This window comes from Malaclemys terrapin, chromosome 4 (assembly GCF_027887155.1).
Source record: "Malaclemys terrapin pileata isolate rMalTer1 chromosome 4, rMalTer1.hap1, whole genome shotgun sequence".
In the NCBI taxonomy this organism is placed as follows: Eukaryota; Metazoa; Chordata; order Testudines; family Emydidae; genus Malaclemys; species Malaclemys terrapin.
In genome coordinates, this window is record NC_071508.1 from 93,434,588 (window position 1) to 93,455,237 (window position 20,650).

At 42.2% G+C, this 20,650-nt stretch overlaps 1 protein-coding gene across 9 annotated transcripts in view; it reads left to right on the forward strand.

Moving 5' to 3' along the window:
• Positions 1-20,650, forward strand: part of RMDN3 (regulator of microtubule dynamics 3) — a 74,098-nt gene that overhangs the window by 4,888 nt on the left and 48,560 nt on the right. For all 9 annotated transcript variants that reach the window (XR_008444717.1, XM_054025908.1, XM_054025912.1 and 6 more), the window contains exons 3-7: positions 3,975-4,170; positions 5,638-5,784; positions 16,623-16,890; positions 18,116-18,218; positions 19,200-19,260. Coding sequence is in view for 8 of the 9 variants with exons in the window: in XM_054025908.1 (XP_053881883.1) it covers positions 3,975-4,170; positions 5,638-5,784; positions 16,623-16,890; positions 18,116-18,218; positions 19,200-19,260 (775 nt within the window). In the remaining variant the exon portion in view is untranslated. The remainder of the gene's footprint in view (positions 1-3,974; positions 4,171-5,637; positions 5,785-16,622; positions 16,891-18,115; positions 18,219-19,199; positions 19,261-20,650) is intronic.

The window sequence follows — 20,650 nt, forward strand, 5'->3', positions numbered from 1 at the left end:
CTTTCTGCAAGAGTAAAGATTTTTCCTCGTGTCCTTGGGCGGAATTAGTTTACATACCTTTGTTCCACTGTCATACATTTATTTTATGAATTAGTTGATCTCCTGGCTAATATTCTGCATTCCAGAGTTGGTTGCATTTCAGAAGTAAAGTAAAGTGTGGCTGTCTAAGACTATTTTAGAACCATATAGATAGTAGAATTACATGTGCTTAATTATGTGTAACAACATAGTCATAAGCGGGGTGGATTTGATTCAAATCATGATTTAAATCACTAGTCAGGAAGACTCTATTTAATCATGGATTTCTACATAAAAGTGCATTCTGGAATATGCTGCTCAAACAGTTTCACTTTTGTTTCTACTGCCTGTCCCTCTCTTTTCACATCTATCTCCAGACTTCTTCTCCTTGTCCAGATCTATTCCTCATCCAACAATCTTCTATTAATTGAATGTTTTGAAACTTTGCACTTTTAGAGAGAGATAAGGGACTGACTCTGCAGAGTCAAACAAATTTGCAGAGGGACAATAGGGTTGAGGTCTGTTATTTCTCACCTCTATTTATTTATTTATTTATTTAAAACATTTTTGCTGTTAACAAGCATGTTATCTCTGGAGACACAAATTCTCAGTTTGAGAACTGCAAAACTAAGCAACTCTGATGGTATCTTCTAGACTGAGCACTGAGTCCCATTGGGTAGGTAGAAAGATTAACCTAAATAATCTATACAGAATAGGGTTACCATATTTCCACAATCAAAAAAAGAGGACACTGGGGGGGGGGGAGGGGAGGAGCCCTGCTCTAGCCCTGCCCCCATCCACTCCCTCACACTTCCCACCCCCTGACTGCCCCCCTCAGAATCCCCAACCCCCCCCTTCTCCTTGTCCCCTGACTGCCCCCTCCTGGGACCCCGCCACTAACTGCCCCCTAGGATCCCACCCCCTATCTAAGCCTCCCTGCTTCTTGTCCCCTGATTGCCCCCGCCTGAGAACCCCCCCCACCGTAACTGCCTCCATAGGACCCTATCTGTCCCCTGACTGCCCTGACCCTTATCCACACCCCCACCCCATATTCACACCCCTGCACCCAAACAGACCCTCAGGACTCCCATGCCCTATCCAATTGCTCCCCGTCCCCTGACAGGACCCCCAGAACTCCCAACCCATCCAACCCCCTCTGCTCCCTGCCTGCCTCAACCCTTCTCCACACCCCCGCCCCATATCCACACCCCCTCCCCCAGACAGACCCACAGGATTCCCACGCCCTATCCAACTGCCCTCTGACAGCCCCCCCAGAACTCCTGACCCATCTAATCCACCCTGCTCCCTGTCCCTGACTGTCCCAACCCCTCTCCACACCCCTGCCCCCCTGACAGCCCTCCCCGAACTCCCGACCCATCCAACACCCACTCCCTGTCCCCTGACCAGGGCTGGCTTTAGCAAGAGCCGAGGAATCGGGCTGCACTCCGGCTGGGGTTGCCGGGCCGGAGCCACTGGGGCCAGGGCCGGGGGTGCTCGACCGGCGCTGCTCGGCTGGGCCTGGGCCAGTGTGCTTGGCCGGAACTGGGGCCTGGCCCGGGCCAGTGCCCCGGGGCCCGAGCCGTTGGGGCCAGTGCTGGAGCTGCCAGGGCCGGGGGTGCTCGGCTGGCGCCGCTCGGCCAGAACCGGGGCCGGTGTCCCGGGGCCAGAGCTGCTGGGGCCAGGGCCAGAGCCGCCAGGGCCGGGGGTACTCGGCTGCTGCCGGTGTCCCGGGGCCCAAGCTGGGCCGCAGTCGCTGGGGCCGGAGCCGCTCGGCTGGGGCCGGAGGGAGCCGCTTGGACTGGACCGCGCCTCGCCTCCCCGGAGCCCTCCTTCTCGCGTCTCCTCCCCCCCACCCCCACCCCCAGCTTACCTGCTGCTGCCCGCCTGCCCCTACTTATTTTCAGACTTCCCGCGAACATCTGATTTGTGGGAAGCAGGGGATGGGGAGGAGCAGGGGGTGTGGAGCGTTCAGGGGAGGGGAGGAGGGGGAAGACAGCTGCGGGGCTGGGCAGCGTGCTAAGGCTGCAGGGGATGGGGGGAGCTGGGAAGGGGCTTTGGCTGCCCAGCGGTGCTCTGCTGCTGCTTTTTGATCTATAAATATCTGACCGGGGGGAAATCCCAGACACTTTTAGGTTTTTAGAAATCCCCCCCGGATGGCTATTTATAGACTGAAAAGCCGGACATGTCCGGGGAAATCCGGACGTATGGTAGCCCTAATACAGAAGCCCCTGGAACCCTATAAATTTGGGTCCCAAATCCATGAACTATTGGAACTCATTTATAAAACTTTTCTTAAACGTTACATGAATATATTGTTTCATACTAGAGACTTAGAATTTATAATCCCTATTCCATGATGAGATACATTGTAGCTCAAAGATATCTTAATTAAAACTATCTTTACATAGATTTTTTTTTCCTCAGAAAGCATTTTATAAAAAAAAAAATCATTGATTTTTATCCACCCTGGTCATAAGAACAGCCATACTGGGTCAGACCAAAGATCCATCTAGTCCAGTATCCTGTATTCTGACAATGGCAAATCCCAGATGCTTCAGAGGGAATGAATAAAACAGGTAATCATCAAGTGATCTATCCCCTTTCACCCGTTCCTAACTTCTGGCAAATAGAGGCTACGGACACGATCCCTGCCCATCTTGACCAATAGCCATTGATGGACCTATCCTCCAGGAACTTATCCAGTTCTTTTTTGAACCTGTTATAGTCTTGCACTTCATATCTTTTGGCAAAAAGTTCCACAGGTTGACTGCGCGTTGTGTGAGGAAATACTTGCTTCTCTTTTTTTGTTTTAAACCTGCTACCTATTAATTTCATTTGGTGACCCTTAGTTCTTGCGTGATGAGAAGGAGTAAATAACACTTCTTTATTTACTTTCTCCACACAAGTCATGATTTTATATACCCCTATTACCCCATAGTCATTTCTTGAGTGGTAACAACTAATTTAGACCCCATCATTTCATATGTATAGTTGGGGTTGTTTTTCAATATGCATTACTTTGCATTTATCAACATTGAATTTCAACTGCCATTTTGTTGCCCAGTCACCCAGTTTTGTGAGATTCCTTTGCAACTCTTCGCAATCTGCTTTGGACTTAAGTATTTTGAGTAGTTTTGTATCATCTGCAAATTTTGCCACCGCACTGTTTGCTCCTTTTTTTTTTTTTTTTTTTTTTTTGCTTATTTATGAATATGTTGAAGTACCTGTCCCAATACAGACCCCCGGGGGACACCACAATTTACCTCTCTCCATTCTGAAAACTGACCATTTATTTTCTACCCTCTGTTTCCTATCTTTTAACCAGTTATTGATCAATGAGAGGATCTTCCCTCTTATCCCATGACAGATAAGGCTCTTTGCTTTAAGAGCCTTTGGTGAGGGATCTTGCCAAAGGCTTTCTGAAAATCTAAGTACACTATATCCACTGGATTACCCTTGTCCACATGTTGCTGACCCCCTCAAAGAATTCTAGTAGATTGATTGATTGAGGCATGATTTCCCTTTACAAAAATCATGTTGAGTCTTCCCAAACAAATCATGTTCATCTGTGTCTAATAATTCTGTTCTTTACTATAGTTTCAACCAGTTTGCCCAGTACTGAAGTCAGGCTTACCGTCCTGTAATTGCTGGGATTACTTCTGGAGCCTTTCTTAAAAATTGCTGTCACCTTAGTCTTAGTGGGAATATAACTTTAAAATCTGCCTGTGACAGACAAATAGTTTTAACAAATGAAAAGAAAGGAACACATGCTTAAAAATAAGCAACCTCGTCAATTGCTGTGGTCACTGATGTATTCATTTTTTTCCCTACAGTGCACTATTACATTGTTTTATTCCCTCTTTGAATGCCCAGAAACAAGCATCTGGCAATGTTTTCCTGTTTCTAATCTTTGCCACTCACCTCTGTCTAATTAATTTTTTTTCTCACTCTTTTAGTTCTGCTTATAAGACAAGCACCAATGGAGGCTGGTGATGGCATTACATACACAACTCTTTTAACACGAGAAGAGCAGGTGGAAGTGCTGAACCGTCTGGACTTTGTACTGAAAAACATTATAGAGCTACGAAAAGAAGTGGAGGAGCTGAAGAACAGCCTGCGGAGTTTAGCTGGGGAGATCATTGGAGAAGTCAAGTACGTACAAAACCACCCTCCTTTTGTCAATTATAAACAGTTAGAAAACCATCTCTCTATATGCCTTGAAAGAGCTCACAGATCAGCAGGTTTTAGGTGAAAACAATTTTGTCCTCTCTGCCTTCTCTAACGAAGATATCAACCTAAGTATCTTGTATAAATGGGAATCAGGACAAGTCTCTCATGCACAGTGCATATTCACCCTTCATTACAATAATGCTCTAAAAATGGGCAAGGTTGTAAGCTACTGTTTTCTAAAATTTGTCCCATCTCCCGCCCCCCCCCCCAAACTCCCCCAAACAGAGATCCAATGCCAGCCAAGGAAATTTGCAATCCAATGTATGCTCAATATTCTACAGTCTGGATAATCTGAGCATGCACAGGCATGTGTTTACAATCTCATTTTGTGTAAATCCCACTAAAAAGTACGATTATTTAAACTGGAAAGGAAAAGAACTGGAAGGAATTGGCTTTAAGTTGTCAATTGTGACAGGAATAGTGAAAACTAATCATTCAATCCTTTTCGATTTGTTTGTAACACAAGCACAAGGAGATATTCAGTGAAATTAAAAGCCTAGTAAATCTAGAACCAATAAATGGAAATATTTCTCTTATACAGTTTGCTTGTTCACTAGAGGTGAAATTCTGACCTTACTCAAGTCAAAACTCCCTTTGACTACACTGGGGTCAGTATTTCACCCTAGGTGTACACTTACTCAAAGGTCAGTGGAACAGTTACTCTGGACTCTTAGGCCTGTAACTTTGACAATTAATACTTATAGTTGTACAAAACAATGACAGTATGAGAAGTCATATCTATGCTTCAGGATGTGTGATCATCTCCCTATTTCAGGAATTATGTTTTCTTGTCATGTACAACACTGTACATAAGACTAGGTGCATTGTGGGTGTTTTCCTTCCTCTAAGCATTGGGTGCTCTCAGCTGTCTTGGACAGATGCTGAACCAGACGGACTTGTGGTCTGTACATTTCTGGCTCTTTTCTTGTCTCTGTAGCAATGTTTGTCCCATTCATATCTACTGTAGATTACGTAGTGAATGGAATATCCTGTAAAACATGACCTCTTTGGGGGCAGGGGCTGTCTTTTTGTTTTGTGTTCATAGAACACCTAGCATAGTGAGGTCCTTATCTTTGACTAGGGCCTTTAGGCACTATGATAATGTGAATGATAAATAATGTTCTTTCATCTTTCTTCACTGGAAGCATGATTATATACACTTTATCTGCATACAAGTTTGTTTGATCTCATTTACAGTGTAGCCCACAGTATTTTAAACTTGGCAATTTGTGACTTCACCCACATGAAGCAGGAACAAGTAGCCATTTTAATTATTGCTCCTTTGATATGGAGTGGATGTAATAGATTGGGGGATTAGAAACAAAGAAATTGACATGGACTGAAATAGACAGTTCTCTCATCATCACTGTTTTTCTGTCTGTCTTTCAGGTCCCACCTGGAAGAAACCCAGAAGGTAACTCGGCGGAGGCGATACCCATTTCCTAGAGAGAGGAGTGATTCCACAGGGTCCAGCTCTATTTATTTCACAGCCAGCTCAAGAGGGGCCAATACAGATGATGGTGAAAGTGAGGGAGGGTAAGCAGAACATCAGTTAAGAACTGTTCTTGATCTCTGAAACTCAGTAGTCACTTACTTCATCATATTCTATATCATAGATGGGATGTTTCAATAGATGCATTTTTTTTTTCCTGTCCTTCTTGCATGAAACCTAGCTGTTGGTTTTTCTTTAAAAAGCTAGAAGTTTCAGATACTACACCTGCCCCTGAGTCCTCCTACCAAGCATTGTAATTTTGCTACCACGTTTTATAATTTAAAAAAAAAAAAAATTATCCCTTCCAGTTCCTGTTTGATCAACAGTCAGGGTGAGGTGTGACAGTTTATATGCCATTGCAGGCAAACTGGCAAGGAAATTATGACAGGGCTGGAGGGAAATAAGAAATACTCCAGTTGGCTCTAGTTATAATTGTGGAGTATGGTGTTCTTTGAATTGTAATTCAAGAGAGGTGCTCTAGTTAGGGACAGGCAACTTTCACTGAGAGTTTGAGCAGCAGGGCTCCATTTAACGCAAACCTATGAAATCTACTGTAGTTTGAACCAGAACTGGCAGTTAGGTACAACTGGGAGCAAGAACCCACTGTTGAGGGTGAAGCTGAGCTCACTGACTAAAGGGTGATTGGAATAAGCCTTTGGCTGGGCTGGAAGGAGATGGGTACTATAATTCTAAACGTGACATTCTGGGAGAGATTATGTAAATCTGGTTAACATTAACAAATCATTTGGGGTCAGAGTGGCAAAGAGCAACAGCAACTGTCAGGCCATAAACCAAAATTACTTTTGAAGTAATGTTTTCTAAAAGATTCTGAAATTAAAAGGAAGTTAAACAGAATACAACACCTCTAATTCTAAGGGTATGTCTACACTACGAAATGGTCGATTTAATAGAAGTTGATTACTTTTTAGAAATTGATTAGATACAGTCGATTGTGTCCCCACTAAGCGCATTAAGTTGGCGGTGTGCATCCACAGTACCGAGGCTACCGTAGACTTTCAGAGTGTTGCACTGTGGTAGCTATCCCACAGTTCCCGCAGTCTCCACCACCCATTGGAATTCTGGGTTGAGCTCCCAATGCCTGATGGGGCAAAAACATTGTCGCGGGTGGTTCTGGATACATGTCGTCAGGCCCCCCTCCCTCCGTGAAAGCAACGGCAAAAAATTGTTTCTCGCCTTTTTTCCTGGGTGACCTGTGCAGACAACATACCACGGCAAGCCTGGAGCCCGCTCAGCTCACTGTCACGGTATGTCTCCTGGGTCCCGCTGGCAGACACGGTACTGCAGTGCTACACAGCAGCATCCCCTTGGCTTGCCTTGCGGACGGCAGACGGTGCAATATGACTGCTAGCCATCGTCCCGTGGGTGCTCCTGGCCGACCACGGTTAGGTTGGTCGGGGGCACCTGGGCAGACATGGGTGCTTCTGGCCGGCCTCAGTGAGGTCAGTCGGGGGCGCCTGGACAAAAATGGGAATGACTCCAGGTCATTCTCTTCTTTAAGTTTTGTCTAATGGAAATTCAGTCCTGCCTTGAATATCATGCCAGCTGGAGGCTTCTGCCTCAGGCTGCTTTCCCAGTCGGCAGCACCGCACGGTGGCGCCTACCCCTTGCTCCCATTGCTCATGAAGCCTGGACAGTGGTAAGGAGCAGTTCAACTATAGGCTGAGCAAGTGCATAATGGTGGTAGAATGTGCCTTTGACGTTTAAAAACTCGCTGGCGCAGTTTACTGACTGGGTTAGACCTCAGCGAAACCAATATTCCCATCGTTATTACTGCTTGCTGTGTGCTCCACAGTATCTGTGAGAGTAAAGGAGAGACGTTTATGGCAGGGTGGGAGGCTGAGGTAAATTGCCTGGCCGCTGATTACGCGCAGCCAGACACCAGGGCGGTTAGAAGAGCACAGCAGGGCACACTGTGCATCAGAGAAGCTTTGAAAACCAGTTTAATGACTGGCCAGGCTTCAGTGTGAAAGTTCTGTTTTTCTCCTTGATGAAAACCCGCCCCCTTGGTTCACTCTACTTCGCTGTAAGCCAACCTCCCTTCCCTCCCCCTTTTGATCTCCGCTTGCAGAGGCAATAAAGTCATTGTTTCAAATTCATGTATTCTTTATTAATTCGTCACACAAATGGGGAGATAACTGCCAAGGTAGTCTGGGAGGGGTGGGGGAGGAGGGAAGCACAGGGGTGGGGTAGTTAGAGGGGCACCCCCTAGAATGGCATGCAGCTCATCATAGAAGCAGCATGTCTGGGGCTCTGACCCGGAGGGGCCGTTTGCCTCTCTGGTTCTTTGGTAGTCTTCACACAGCACTGCTGCGGGTCCCTGTTATAACCTCTGTCCTTCATGCCCTTGGAGATTTTTTTCAAATATTCCGGCATTTCGTCTTTTGGAACGGAGTTTGGATAGCACAGATTCGTCTCCCCATACAGTGATCAGATGCAGTACCTCCCGTTCAGGCCATGCTGGAGCTCTTTTGCGATTCTGGGACTCCATGGTCACCTGTGCTGATCAACTTGCTACGCTGGCCAAACAGGAAATGAAATTCAAAAGTTTGCGGGGCTTTTCCTGTCTACCTGGCCAGTGCATCTGAGTTGAGAGCGCTGTCCAGAGCAGTCACAATGGAGCACTGTGGGATAGCTCCCAGAGGCAAATATCGTTGAATTATGTCCACGCTACCCCAAATTCAACCCAGCAGGGTCGATTTCAGGGCTAATCCCCTTGTCTGGGAGGAGTACAGAATTTGATTTTAATAGCCCTTTAAGTTGACAAAAATGGCTTCATTGTATGGATGGGTGCAGGGTTAAATCAATCTAACGCGGCTAAATTCGACCTAAACTCGTAGTGTAGACCAGGGCTAAGACTATGTAAAACCTCATTTTGTTAGGGTCATGCTTATATGTTTGTCATTTTATTTAGGTTCTTACCATATGTATCCTTGTACTATCTGAGTACCATAAGTCACCTGATGCTTTATAGGTAGGATGCCTACTGGGTGCGCATACTCTGGTCAAGAGGAGGAAAGTCTTCTCTTTCCTGCCTTTTTATTTTTTTATTTTATTTTTTTTTTCTTAAAGTCAATAGATTAAGAAGGGCATGAAGCAGTTCCTGAGCATAAAATTCTGTCAGTATTTTCTCATGGAAAGGCAAATGATATGTCTTTTAGACTGAGGGTTCCAAATTACCGCGTGTGTTTTCTCAGTGTCATTTGCAGGTCTAAATGAATCTTCAAATAATTATGCCAGTGCATATAACTAGCATGTTGCCTCTGCCTGCTGATAATGGGTGGGCCAACTTGTAAAGTGTGTGTGGCTGCATGGAGGAAGAAAACTGAAAGTTTCTATCTCTTCCTACAGTGTTTGTCTTCCTACAATGTTTGTCTTAAGCTGATGGTAAAACTCTTCCAGGTTCTCCATATTTTGTGAGATCTTTCCTTAGAGGAGGAATTTGAGCTGATCTCATTGTCGTTTTTTAACCCCTTGCAAATGATATATGATAACCAATGTGCTTCAAAGTGACTAAAGAATAGTTTCACAATAATTCTGCTTTATGTAAGAAAAAAGGCAATTATTGACCTAACAGGATGATGTTTACAGCATCTTGGAATTTGGAATATGCTTTCTTGGGATTCCCATGCTTATTCTACAGAGGTGTAAGATTTGTTTGGGCTTTTTGGCTTTGGCAAAACAGAAAACATACATTCCTCCATGTCTCTTAGGAGTTATTAAAATAACAAAGCAAGAAAAGCTGTCTGAAGAGAACAGAGAATCATTTGTAGGACATGGAAATGACGGAGATGTTTCCAGCTGAAGATATATTGAGCATTTTGCAGCTTGTCCTCTCAATCTTGTTTTGATGAAGATGGTATTCCTTTCAGATAAAACATGTAAGCTTATAGTTGATTCAGAGAAACTTTTTTTTTTTTTTTTTTTTTACTTGTACAGGCTATTCAGAGTGATTAAAATCCAGTTATAAATACTTCCACAGGTTTGATCATCCTTCTAGTAAGGCCACTTTTAATTGTTCCAAATCTGTCTTTTGTGGAGAATAATCTCAGTGAACAATTGCCGTCTGTATACTGTTGTAACACCATTCTCACCATGGTGCTAATTACTGAACCATCTTTTTGATGGCTTTTGACTGTAGCCTCTTGATTAATAGTTTGGGAGGGAAGGTTTTAAAATTATCTTTTATGTGCTCACTCACCTTGATTGACACAGCACATGTAGTTATAACTGAATTGCTGTCTCCAAGTATTTGAAATGCCCTGTTTTTTCTTTAATACTGACAGCTAAGAGGTTTTACTGAACAGCTTGCATATGTTGTTTAATGGGTTTTGTAGGGTGATTTGTAACTTTTTGAAACACGTCACATATGTCTGTTTTTTCTGAAGTGAAAGGTTGTCAGTAAGCCCCAAATATTTGTGGCTAATTCCCGTTAGGTTCCAGGACATAGCCTACAACTAACTGTAAGGGAAATGTAATTGTTTGTTTTGTGTGAGAATAACATTATGGAATTTAAGGGGAGGAGTTAAAAAAATTCCTTATTATACAAATAATACTTTAATATAATTAAAATAAATTATTGCACCAGTTATGCTCATCACTTCTTACATTTTTCTTGGCGCTGGTCGATGACAAGAGACTAGTCAGTTTCATTTTAGTCTACTTCACTTTGAGAATTACACATTTTCCTGAAAACAAAGCCCTTGAAGACACTTATCTGCACTCACAGCTTGCATTGTTGGCAGAATACTGATAGATCATGTCACTTAACCATCCGCTCTACCAGCACAGAGAAATGTTCAGACTTTCCCACTATAGAGCGATCTGTACAGTCTGTAAAGTTAAAGAATGCTTCTACTTAATTAAAAATGGAAATATTTACTCAGTTTGTTTTAACAAGTCTTCAAGTTTTATAAAACCTAAACTTTGGGCCACATTTGACCACCCAGCATTTTTCTGAAGCTGACCTAAACAAATTAATGTTTTTTTAAGATTTCAGGCTAACAAAGTGTATATACTTTAAAACAAAAGTGTCAATATCATCCATTTATGAACGAGAATATGAAAAGGTGCCTGCTCCCCCTGAAACCATTGATTTAGAGTAATGGGGAGCAGGCGCAGGCCTATGGTAGTAATATTTCCACAGGAAGAAAACCAACATACACCATCTTACCTACCAATCAAAGTATTTTCAAAAGGCTTTGTTTGACTGTCAGACATGTCGGGTATTCCTCCACGTTCCACTCCCCTTCCATTTTAATTTATAACCATATGGGTCCACGTTTGCCCTAAAATGTCAATGATTCCAGAACAAAGTTGAGTGTCATACCTATTTTTTGTTTGCCAGTTAGGAACTGAATTCAAGGCCCTGCAATATTTCTCTGCAATAGCTGGGAATACCTACAGCAGGATAGAGTATTCATTTCTCTTTCTTTATTTGTGTGAAAGATCTTCAACTATCACAGAAGAAAATCAACCCTAAATCTGGATCGTGAAATGCTAAAAGCTTTTCCGTTCATTTCATAAAATAGTAGAACAAGACATTGACAAGACAGATTACACAGCCACTTCATTCACCTGACAATAGTTTGAAAACATTAAAAACATTTGGCTAATGGGGGAGTAACTGATTCATGGAGGGTCAAAACTGAGATTCTGGTAAGAGGAAGATTTAGATTAAAGGAATTTGGTTAAACAACACTTTGTGTAACTGGTTCTGAAAAAGTCCTTGTGTTAATATATCTGTTATTACATACAGAACTTCTTTAAGTCTTCATTGTCACAAGTTACTATACTAGCATCTTTTAGAAGATGTAAAGGTCAATTCCAGAACCCAACAAGCGCAGTAGATAGTGGATTTTTTGAGATGTTGGTCTAGTGCTGTTAAACAGGCATTAACTAATAAAGATAATTGCAATGGATTAAAAGGTGGAGCTCCTAGTATTCACAGGTTGCAGAAAAGAGATCCTCTGATAGAGGAAACAGCTTGATGTCATTGGGCTGCCTCAGCCAGCAGTATTCTGTTACCATGAGATACGGCAGTACAGACTTTGTTACAGGGCTGTTGGGCTTACTCCTGACTGTCTTTCATGGTGGCTTTTAAATTACTAATAAGTATTCAGTTGAACCTTCTTGGTGATTGATTGTAGTACTGATCTAATAAGATTCTTGCAGCTGGGTAAAATCTTTGTAGAACATATCTAACAGAGGAAGACTAGCGAAAGGATAAGTGTCAGGATAAGACTTTTAAACTTGAGAATCGCCATAGCAAGCTTAAAACCTTTTAACTTGGCTAACCTACTTTCTCAATTATCTCCAAGCTTTTTCCTCATTTGTATTAAAGTTCCATAGTGAAGGTTGCAACTAGCTTTCCATGATAAACTTGTTTTGTCTCTCCTTTCTCCCCACTTCCTTTTTAAAATCCAAAATCTATAGTTTAGATGTGAGTCAGGGAATGACTTTAATGTGACACCTTAAAAATGGGTGTTCAGGAGAGTTCAGAAAGTTGAGACTTTTTGCCTTTTTAGAACAGGTAATAAATAAAATTTAGTTTACTGGATCCCCTAGCTGAAAATTAGCACCCATTTGATTACAAATGTAAAACTATTTGACTTTAATGTTGTTGTGAAATGTATGTTTTAGCCCGCTTGATATAAGATATCAAAGGAATGCTGAGAAATCTCAAGCTTTTTCTCCAATAGAGTTCAAAATGTCTCTTGATTATTAGAGAGTAAAGATGATTTTTTCAGCCGAAAAGCTTGAGAGAGGCCCGCAAGTCTCAAAGACTTAGCCGTGATTCTTCTCTACAGCAGACCTTAAGAGAGCCACCAAGTGGAGAGAGGCCCCTCTGATCTCCAGTATTGCTAACACTTGTGATTTTATTGTGAGTCTTGTTGTTAGTAGGTGTTTTTCTTAATTCCCCAGCTCCTGAAATCATGTTATGATAATCACAGCTTTTGTTTAACCTCTCCACCTAAGTTTCTAGCCCTCATGGTTGCAGAGAGAAGTTTGAAAATGTGAAGCTCAAAGCAGATATATATATTTTAAATTAAATTTGACTGTTAAACTAGTCTCATGATTTTGGGGGGCATGACTCTTGGCATTGGCAATAGTGTGTCTTCACACTGCCAGCTGTCATCCAGTTCCCACTTGCTGTGTCCCTTCTGACATCTGTGGGAAGGGAGCACTGCTCCTGCAAGGCAGACTGTAGCAGATATGCCAACTGGAGAGAGGTGGGGCTGGAAAGAGAGTAGGGAGTTTGTGTGGGAGGATAAGAAATTGCGGCATTCTCTATATTCTCATTTGCACTCCCTCCCTGTGAACCAGTTATAAGGATTTGGAAGTCAGCTTCTGTTTCATTGCTTCTTTGCAATTCCTTAGTTTGTTTAAAATATATTTAAACAGTTCAGACCAGTAGCAGGTCAGTAATTTAAAACTTTGCAGACAGCTTTAAGAGTCACTGTGATGAATTAATGGATAAGCAATCCTGGCCTAATATAAAACAAGTTTGTTGTACTAAACTGAAGATTCCATGTTACTTATGCCTCCAGTATTAATCCTATATAGCTGTGTATGGTAGCCACTCTGGAACTGACTTGAAACTGTCTGCATTAGCACACATTGTCCTCAGATTCTTGCTATACATATATATATTTTGGCAGTTGCTTTCTTTTGCCTTTTGATGAAATCTTATAAAACTTCTGCTGCTGCTACTTATAATCCAAACAGGCATCAGTAGCGCCTCATGTTTCACTTCCAGATGACCCAAATTGTTCCATGCTATTAGCAGCAAGAAGTCTTGGATTGTGGTGTGGAAGTTAATTGTCTTGCATTGCTTTGGCACTGTGCGGGGCAGACAAGTCCACTGGGGCCTTTTTTTTCTTTTTTTGCATGCTTATTAGCACCAAATAGCTTGTTATTAATGTAGGAAATATGCCAGCTAGGGACTTTCACATATTAATGCATTTAAGAACTGTCTGTCTTCTATCCTAAAACAGGATAAAAACACTTAAATCCCTTGGTCTTTTTGAATACTTTTGTTTTTATTGAATTACATTCAGCACCATTTCTTTTTTAAACTGGCAGCATCTCATACATGAGCCATCTCAATAGAGAGAGTCTATCTGGGTGAGAGGAAAATGTATACATCATGAGCCATCACTGAATGGTAATTATCTTTTTTATAAAAACAAGAACAAAAATTGACACAGCATTTTGAAATGATTTTTAGACCTTGTACTTTGATTGTGCTTCAGGATAAAAAGTCTTTTTCAACCTAGATACACAAATCATTGAGTACCTTTAAAATGCTGCCAGTCTGGAATGTGGCATGGCAGCTGTTTATCTGCCCACACCAACGCTGCACAGCAGTGTAGGACAGGGAATGAAGAATGGCATGCTAAATTGGAACTGCTGCATGAATTAAGGGAGACTGAGCAGTTACATTTTAACAGGATTTGACTAGCGAACCAAAGTTTGTATCCTTATTCTTATGAAAGTGCCACAAGTTGTTTAATAACAAGTGGTCAGTACCTTAGGTTTTACAACTTGTACTAGAGGTGTTGCCATATTTTGTGCAGCATGTCCTGCACCATGCTGATTCATAGCTTCACTATGGATTCAGAGGGAAGAATATCTACTGAATCTGCAACATAATGACTAGGTGTTTTGAGAGGCTTCTCATCCACGTAATGACCAGACAACACTGCTTAGCCTGGGATTTGGTTTGATTACCTGGTAGTGTACAGTTCATGATGATCTAGAGAGAGTGATGGGGCTGGTGTGGTGTCTGCCCTCTGAGTTGACAGTATTCCTTGGCTCTCTACCACGGAGAGAGTGAGTTCAGGGATCCAACTGTACTCCTCATGACTCCTGGAAAAACAGTACTTTAGTAGTCAGGAGTACCTCTTTTCATCTGTATTTGGCACAATTGCTATCCATGTTTCTCTTAGATGTGTACCTTGGCACATGCCTTCAATCTCTAGATTTGATAACTGTAACATTCCCTGTTTTGAGGCTGTCCTTGGAGAACACTTGGACACTTCAGCTGGTAAAAAATGTGATGATCTGATTGCTTGACATAGCTGACGGTAGGTAAAGCTACGTTTTAGTCATGGGTATTTTTAGTAAACGTCATGGACAGGTCACTGGCAGTAAACAAAAATTCACAGTCTGTGGCCTGTCCATGACTTTTACTATATACCCCTAACTAAAACTTGGGCAGGGGCCTGCGGATGCTCGGGGGAGAGGGAGAACAGGGGACAGGCGGTCCAAGGGCACCATAGGTGCTGGGGGAGGTGGTTCAGGACCCCCACTGGTGTTGGGGTGGGAGGGTGTTGGTGGGGCTGGTAGGGGCTTCCTATCCGGTTCCGCGTGTCCCTGCAGCTCCTAGGCTGGGAACTGCAGCCAATGGGAGCTGCGAGGGCAGGGCCTGTGGATGTGGGCAGTGCGCGGGAGTCCCCTGGCCCCTCCGCCTAGGAGCTGCAGGGCCATGCCAGTGGGAGCCACGGAGCCCCCCCATCCTGAGGTAAGTGCCCTCCCGCCCCCCGGGTCCCTCTGACCCTAATCCTGAGTCCCCTCCCACACACCCAAACTGCTGCTGCTGGCCCAGTGGCTGCCCATCTCGACCTCCATGACAGACTCGCAGCCTTAACCATAGGGAGCACGTTACGCTAGCGTCCCATAGGCTGCAATGGTTTCCTACTTGCTTCTGGTGCAATTCAAGCATTGAGCTTTTAAAGTTACACATGGTTTGGGTCTTGGTTACATCTGGTTAATCTTCCTTTTCATTGCTTGAACAATTGCAGTCAGGGTCTGTAGTTAAATGTCATGGGGGCTCATGGCAGGCTGCTTGCAGCAGAGGGCCCTCTTCTTTGGAACTTGCTTCCTTCATTAGTCCAACGAAGCCTGAAATTAAACCGAACATTCTTAAAAAATGAGGTCTAACTTAGTGCTTCCTCCTTCGTTCAGAGCTCCCATGTGAGTTAGAGAAGGCGCATGTTAGGCTACGCTTTTTTTTTTTTTTAAATCAGGCCACCTATTTAGGTGCCTGAACATAAATTTGTGAATTTAACTTTAGACAATCCCTTATGGAAAATCTTGGTCTGAGTCGTACCCTGTCTAATCTGGACCACTTTATTGTTAATCATTGTCTGCTTTTACATAAGATATCATGTCTTTACATGGCTCAGCTGCTACTCCTTAATTTCTTTTTATACATGTGGAATGATTTTGATCACTCACCCACTGTTTTCACACTTTTTCTCCCTGTCAGCTCGAACAAGCTGTTTCGTATTTAGTGCTCAGACTGTCTTGATCAAAATACTAATCTTGCCAAGAAAGCTATCTGTGTTTGAAATTCTCTAGAACAGACCAAAAACCTCAAGCTGTATCTCCCACCCAGATGAGTCTGTTAAACTTCCTACTGAGGTATCTGATGTATAATCTGTAATTTCCCAAGTGATTGTCCTGCTGGTTCTGTTCTGTGTATGCTTTTGTAGGCTTTAAAGCTAAATGGTCTAAAAAGGCTCTCTCACGAGGCCAGCTGGATCCAGACTCCTGTCTTGACTTCCTTTTGAATTTATTTTCTTCACCCTTTTGTATTTCCGTACTACATGGGAATAGTTGAAAGATGCATAACTGCAGAGATTTAAAACTAGACTGCACAAAATTCTGGAGAATACAGCGTAGAAAAAACACTTCTGCACTAGAGAAGGTTGGGCCTAGGACATCTATTAGTCCAACTCACATCTCTCTGATTTTTTTTTTTTTAATATTTTCTCTTGGTTTGTAAACTGTTTGCCCTGCATCTTGTTTTGAGTACATGTGATGGCACTTAATTCTATATTTTAATTTTTACTGAAAGGTACACCACAGCCAATGCAGAGTCTGACTATGACCGGGAGTCAGAGAGAGAGAGTGAGGAAGGGGAAGATGAAGTGAGCTGTGAGACAGTGAAGACTGCACGGAGGGATTCACTGGACCTTGTCAATGAGGATGAAACTGTTTTGGTCTCTGACTCTACAATGGAGGAGGAATTTGGTCAGCTGCTGCAGCAGGCTGACCAGCTGCATAGTGGGAATAACCAGGAGAAGAGGGAAGGATTCCAGCTGCTGCTTAACAATAAACTGGTGGTAAAGTTCATTTTAATTTCCCAGCAAAATTGTGTGTTCGGCTAACAGGGAAAGATGAAATTGGGCTTTTAGTTATCATTGTGCGAGACCTAGTCCATGCTACAAATGTAATGGAGTCAATGGACCTGGTCATAACATGGCTTAGAAGTGTAGTATAGACAGTACCTAACAAAACTAAAACCCTGACAGTCCAAGGACTTGACTTTCTTAAATGTACCCTCTTGCATCCTGTCTGTAGTACAAATCTAAACAGTGTTGTAATTGGGTCCCTTGACTCAGTGTTAGAGTTCAAGCACTATATAGTCAGTACAAGAAATTGTATAGCTTTTTTTACATTGGTGCCTGTTTAATACAGCAACCAAATTGTTTTGCTTATCTTCAACATTAATATCAAAGATGATGGAGAGGCGAGAGATAACAAATGACTTAATCAAGTAAGCATAAGTAAAGTTTCTTTGTAAGCCCCAAAAGGGATCATGACAGGAATTTATTTAATACTCCAGTGTATCCCTTTTCTTAAATGTTTCTCCTACTTCTTAATAGTCTGAGTACCAAAGTAAGCCAACTTAAATTGATATTGTCAGGTAGTTTAGGTTTAAAACTTAAACTATTTTTTTAAAGTACAACAAAACCTAGTATAAAGAATTTTTTTTTATATTTCACTGAATGCATTGGTTTGTGTTTTTTTGACTGAACATTGCCACTGCAGTATTGGCAATCCAGCCACAACAACCTCATTGCTGTTTTGTGCAAGCAAATGCCTAAAATGAACAGACAGCATAAATAAATAAACTGAACTTGTTAAAACTTGTGACTTTTCTCCTGCTTTTTGAGATGGAATCAGACAAGTGGATGTGTGGCTCCAAGGCTCATCCCCTCATCCGTACTAAAACGTCTGTGAAGTGGGGGGAAAATCCATTTATGGTGATGTGATAAGTTAGACCTCTTCTGATCTTCTTTGAATTGTGGGTTTAGTTGCAAATTTGGAGCTTCATTTTACTCTTCTGCTGGAGTTCTTGTTGGTTTGGGCCCATTTAAGTTTTTTCAAAGGGTTTTTTTTACATATGTTTACTCTATGTAGCTAGAGAGAGAGATCTAGATAGATAGATAAAACATACTGCCTGTTACGGCTGCCACTTGATAGTCCTCTTCCTTATATCTTTGTACCAGTGGAAGAAAGGGGCTCTCTAACACATGATCTGAAATACTTATGTTCTGTCTGCAGTATGGAGACCGGCAAGATTTCCTTTGGCGCCTGGCTCGAGCATACAGTGATCTGTATGAAATCACAGAGGATGCAGACGAAAAGAAATCATATGCTTCTGATGGTAAGGGAAAAGTGTGTGTTTGTGAGGCAGCTCAGTGTAGTGTTTTTATTGGATAAACATGTTTTTTAACTAGATCTTGTGTTACTAACACAAATTTTAAAAATACAATTTTCCTGTTTGTTTACTTGATCAGTTTCACTACTTCTCTTTCACTAGTTCAGATGCAGTTTGTTTTGGGTTTTAACATTATAAAGGACTTGAAATAAAACCAGGAGACTTTAATTAACACTTCTGCTCCTATCAGCTTTTGGAAATCACCTCCCCTTTTTAATTTAACCTAAGCTTTAAGGCTGAATGGCCTGAGTAGTCCCTTTCAGAAATGTAAAGCAGTAATTTAAGGCAATCATTTTCAGACTTTTTTAATGTATATAGTCCTTTCTGATGGCTTGCAAAGTTTCCACATTTTGGGAACACAAGCACATGGAGCAGAGAGAGGAGAGCGCTCCATTAAATTGTGTGTGTGTGTGTGTGTGTGTGTGTGTGTGTGTGTGAGAGAGCTAGCTCTCTGTGTGGTGGTAGGTGCTCAGTATGGCTTTAAGATATGCAGCTGGTAGTGAGTGGAAGAGCAACTGTCCATCTCAACAGACAATGGTGTAAGCACCAAAGCACCCTTGAGGCCTGTTGCTCTTTCTTTTTTGCTCTCTGCTTTTCTCTCTTTCTCAGACACCTCTTTTCAGCCTCTTTGACTCCCTGGTGCAGTGCAGCGTGTTGCTAGCTGCAGGCTCTCAGCTTACAGTGTTGATGCTGAAAGTGTCCTTGAACCTGATCTTAGGTCAGCCCAGCAGCCTTGGAGCATCTGTGAGTTCTCCATAAAGGCGATCTTTTGGAATGTGTCTCAAGCTAAATATACTAGGTGACTAACAAATGTTTAACTTCTTTACACTTTCCTGTCACTGTAGAGACCCTAGCACTTTGGGAGGTAGGTATTCAGAGAAATTCAGTAACTTTCACTCTTGCTAAATCTGTGCTTTCTGTCTTCAGGGAAAGAAGTGGCAGAGGCAGCCCTACAGAAAGGGGATCAAAGTGCTGAGGGTCACCAGTGGTATGTAACTTTCCCCTGTATGGGAGAACAAGGGAGGTTAAAGTTCATATTAAGAGTTAGGCTTTATCACAGTCTACTCGGTAGACAAGTTTTGTTTCTTGCCTTAAATATACATTATTGAATCTATGCTTTTCCTAACAGACTTTATTTTAGTTTCTTTTCCTTGTTAGTAGACCTGAATAAGCAACAGACAATACTGGTTACAATTATCAAGATAGATTTTGTTTTTATTTGGTTCATGACAACTAATTAAGAACTTGGTTCTGAGGGGAGATGACCTGGAGGAGTTCTTGAACAGAAGATGGCAGTAGCTATGATAATGTGTGTTCTTTAGTTTCTGAGAAACTGATTGTATCAAGCTCTTATGAGCCTGCATTTCATAGCTTAATGAGCTTCATCAAGGATGGTAAAAGATCAGCTTATAGATGAGTCTTGCAGAAAGGGGCTTCTAGCAAGAAGAAATTGGGATACAGAGTTCAGTGCACTCGGGTAGTTTTTAAGCATTTTAAATTTGGGGACTAAAACTGTGTTCTAAAAGGATTCCCTTTGAGTTATTAAACTGATCTCTGGAAATCCTAATCATATCTTGTAACTGTGTGTGTTGTGAGAACATGAGGGTGAAATGGAGGAAAGTTTGTTCTAGCATTAAGAGTTTTTTTTTTTTTCTTAGTTCAGCTGAAGTTTTTCTTCTCAAACGACAAGAAAACAAGGAATTTGTAAATTGCTCTGCCAAAACAAATATTCTATTCTATTAATGGAGCAATCTTTCTTGCTGTATCTGATGTCTCCTCAGCATAATTTCTCTCCTGTGGCCGGTGAGACATGTTGTGGTTGGTGATCTCACACTCACTGGGTCATAGTCCCACAAGCAATTCTTTCAGTTAATAATGATGAATGATGTTCATGTAGGAACGATGATCGAGTAGTTAGTACATTAGTCTGACATTTGAGAGTCCTGGCTGAATTCCCTGCTTTGCCCAAGGTCACACAAGAAGTCTGTGGCAGGTCACTTCTGTCTCTCTGTGCCTTAGTTCCCCAACTGTAAAATGGGGATAATGGTACTCCCCTACCTTGGAGATGTTGTAAGGATAAGTACATTAAGGATTGTGAGATGCTCAGATACTGTGGTAACAGGGTCTGGATTGAAGTAGCTAGGAGAGACCTCATGAAAGATCTTGGCTCAGAAATGAGCTGAACTTTATTGATGATCCTTTTGGTTTCTGTGTGCCCTGGGAAAATGACTACTTATATATCCTGTTGTTATGTGCTGGAAATTAATCTGGTAGGTGAGGGTTAGGAAGCCCATTTCACACAGCTGATTTACAGAAAATTGTAATTTCTTTTTCAAGAACTGGAACTGGTATGGCCTCTCTTATTTTCTTTCTCATCT